This window comes from Micropterus dolomieu, linkage group LG18, assembly GCF_021292245.1.
Source record: "Micropterus dolomieu isolate WLL.071019.BEF.003 ecotype Adirondacks linkage group LG18, ASM2129224v1, whole genome shotgun sequence".
NCBI classification, from domain to species: domain Eukaryota; kingdom Metazoa; phylum Chordata; class Actinopteri; order Centrarchiformes; family Centrarchidae; genus Micropterus; species Micropterus dolomieu.
This window is the reverse complement of record NC_060167.1, coordinates 3,731,025-3,734,001: the sequence shown is the minus strand read 5'-3', so window position 1 is coordinate 3,734,001 and position 2,977 is coordinate 3,731,025. Positions and strand designations below refer to the sequence as shown.

Genomic DNA, 2,977 nt, shown 5'->3' with positions numbered 1-2,977 from the left:
TAGGGCCCTCCTCGCAGGGGCGTCACTCCAGGATTTGTGTGATGCGGCTGGCTGGGCCACCCCTCACACTTTTATCCGGTTTTACAGTCTGGACCTGCCTTCTGCACCCGGCACCCGTGCGCTCTCCTCCTAGTCGTGCCATCAGGTTCTGCACGCTGGGGGCAGGCGGGGTTTCGGTGCGGCCTAAGTGGGTATCTCGTTCCCATAGTGTCGTCACCAACGCAGTTCGAGTTCCCTCGAAGGGGAACGTCTCGAGTTACGTATGTAACCCTTGTTCCCCGAGAAGGGGAACGAGACACTGCATCGGCTCCACCACACCTCACCCCGCCTGGAGTGCCCTGCTTCATAGAAAGGGCTAATGTGTCCTATGTGCCGGCGTGCTTATATACCCCCTCCGGTTACGCCGTCACACACTACCGTTCTAGTAACACCAATAGGATTGGAGTAGTTTCATTCATAGTTCAGCCCTGCCACGCCCAGGGGCGTTCCCATAGTGTCGTCACCCACGCAGTGTCTCGTTCCCCTTCTCGGGGAACAAGGGTTACATACGTAACCCGAGACGTTCGGTTCATATCAAGGTGCAGACTAGGTGTGTGTGAGTGTGGGGAGAAGAGTAGAGGAGCAGATTAAAGTAAATCAACACTAAACTAAGGTGGAAAATTACCTACTGTTAATACAAATAGCCCACAATATACACCGTTACAGAGCCCACCCTCCACCGGCCGCCGCCACCCACAGTTGCATTGTGTTCAACAGTCTGCGGAGCGGTGGTGTCGTGGTTCTGTTTCTCGGATCCGCGACACAAGACCGTGGACTTTAGGTGTCGCGATTTCAGTCAAGACCAAAACTTTGGGAATATCAATAAATTGTTTTTGCATTGTCTGATTTATTTGTTAATAATTTATTCAAAATAATTCCAGAATTAAATCAACATTTTATTTAATCTGAAAACAAATCATTTATTTTGATTTAGAATACATGATAAAGATAAAAACCTAAATGTTCAATTACAACATTTAGTTTTTTGTCAAATTAACAAAACATTTGGGTGAGGATGAATTAGAGTTTATGTAAATGTAATCATATGCATTTTGTTGAAGAAAACTCAAAAGTAGTTAAAGTAGAGCACTGAACAGAAGCAGTTAAGTCACCTGAGATCAGATGCAGAGCAGTCAGAAGAAGCAGAGGTTCAGTTCTGACATGATGTGGAGACAATATCAGGCAGGCCAAGGAGAGGTAAAGCAGGAAGAGGACAACTTGCATGTCTGATTATAGTTTCTTATGAGGAAAGAAAAGAACAAGTAGAGGTAAAGAAAGAAAAGGGAGAGAAGGAGAAAAAGGTGTCAGGTAAATGTCAAGAGCATCACTGAAAGTACAGGAGGATGAAACGACAGCTGGAGATCTGGACGAACAATATAGATTAACTGTATGTAGTTTCTATGGCTCTAGGAATAATTAGTTCATCCAGTGTTTAAAGTGCATAAAACAGCTCTGCCAGCCTGCTCAGCATTACTGGAGCTTCACAACTACGAAAGGATTTGAACTGGTTTTCTGCCACCGGACTCCTGAGAGGGAAAGCAGGCAGTGGACCAAACCACTGTGAGGCACGAGAGGGGGGACTCAAAATGTTTCTGAACTTAAAAAGCACTTTTACTGCCCCGTTTGCGTTTTTATTGTTTTACTATTTACACAATTATTATAAGTATATATGTAGCCCGTCAGACCGAACGAGATGTTTATACCGGCCTTGATGCAAGGCAGGAGCAGCCAGCTACTTTAGCACGGCTCTACTGTTGTTTGCTTCGTAACGTTCAGTTTAGATTTTTAGTAATTTTACTGATACTCAGGTGAAAGTGTCTCCTGGTGTTTTGCTCTTTCTGTGTCGGAGTTTGCTCGCTCTTGAGTTTGAGCACACGCCTGGTTGCACTCTAAAAACTGCACCGCTAGTGGTCGCTGAAAACTACATAACACCCCTTTAATGAAAACTCTCACCAACAAGTAGCTGAATGTTGAATATCTGTCTTGGCTGAAGATGTGGAAAATCACAGGTGTAGTCTCCTCTGTCGGTCACCTTCGTATTTCTGATGATGATGGAGGCGTTGCCGTACTTCAGTTCTTCTTGAAAATGTGAGACGCGACCTTTGAACTGCTGATCTTGACCTGGACGGCCGTTGTTGTAATGAAGGCCTCCATCATAAAAGAAAACCTCCTTCGGACCATCTTTCTTCCAGTCAAAGACTTCAAACTCAACGTTCTCCTTGGTGCTGAGGGAACAGGGTAAAATGGCGTCACTCCCTTCTTTCACAACCACTCTGACGTCACCCGACCCTGAAAGAAGAAGATTATTTTAGTTATTATGTTCAAACAGAGATCAATCAGGTTCAGACAGAACATCAGATAACACATTTACATGTCACCTCAATGACTCTGAAACACCAGTTTATAAACACGTTAGTTAGTCGGCACATTATTTATGGAGATTTTTCATGTTCATTTGCTCATTTAAGAATATTTAAGCTGACATTAGACAGTAGGGCTGTTTCAGAAAGCAGGTTCAACAAACTCTGAGCTGATTGAGCCTGAGGTGGGAAACTCTGTTCCAGAAAAGTCGATCAGAATTAGTTCAGTCAAACTCAGTATTAATTATTTTTTGCAGTGGAAATGTGTCCAGCTTCAAACTGACTGTAAAGTTTTAGATAAATGCCAGATAAAAAAATCTTGCTCCTTTGGTGTTTAATGAAATGCTGTTAAAACACATTGAGTGTAATACAGGACAGTGCAGCCTGTAGATTTTATTCTGAACGATGTCCGGAGAGTCTCTGTCCATAAATCGATGACAGATTGATCATAAAAGCGCTCATGTTTAAGATCATGTTTGCGTTCAACAATTATATCTGACCGGGATTTTGATGTTTCTAAAGACTAAACATCTGCATCTAAATGGGTTCAGATGTGCTTTGACATCAACAGTGTGAAT

The 2,977-nt window shown here is 43.4% G+C and overlaps 1 protein-coding gene across 8 annotated transcripts in view; it reads right to left on the bottom strand.

Moving 5' to 3' along the window:
- LOC123987035 (butyrophilin-like protein 10) overlaps positions 1 to 2,977 on the bottom strand; it is a 44,981-nt gene that overhangs the window by 10,471 nt on the left and 31,533 nt on the right. For 7 of the 8 annotated variants that reach the window (XM_046075565.1, XM_046075567.1, XM_046075566.1 and 4 more), the window contains one exon: positions 1,993 to 2,328. The exons of the other annotated variant lie outside the window; for it this stretch is intronic. In XM_046075565.1, the coding sequence (XP_045931521.1) occupies positions 1,993 to 2,328 (336 nt within the window). The remainder of the gene's footprint in view (positions 1 to 1,992; positions 2,329 to 2,977) is intronic. 8 annotated transcript variants of the gene reach the window in all.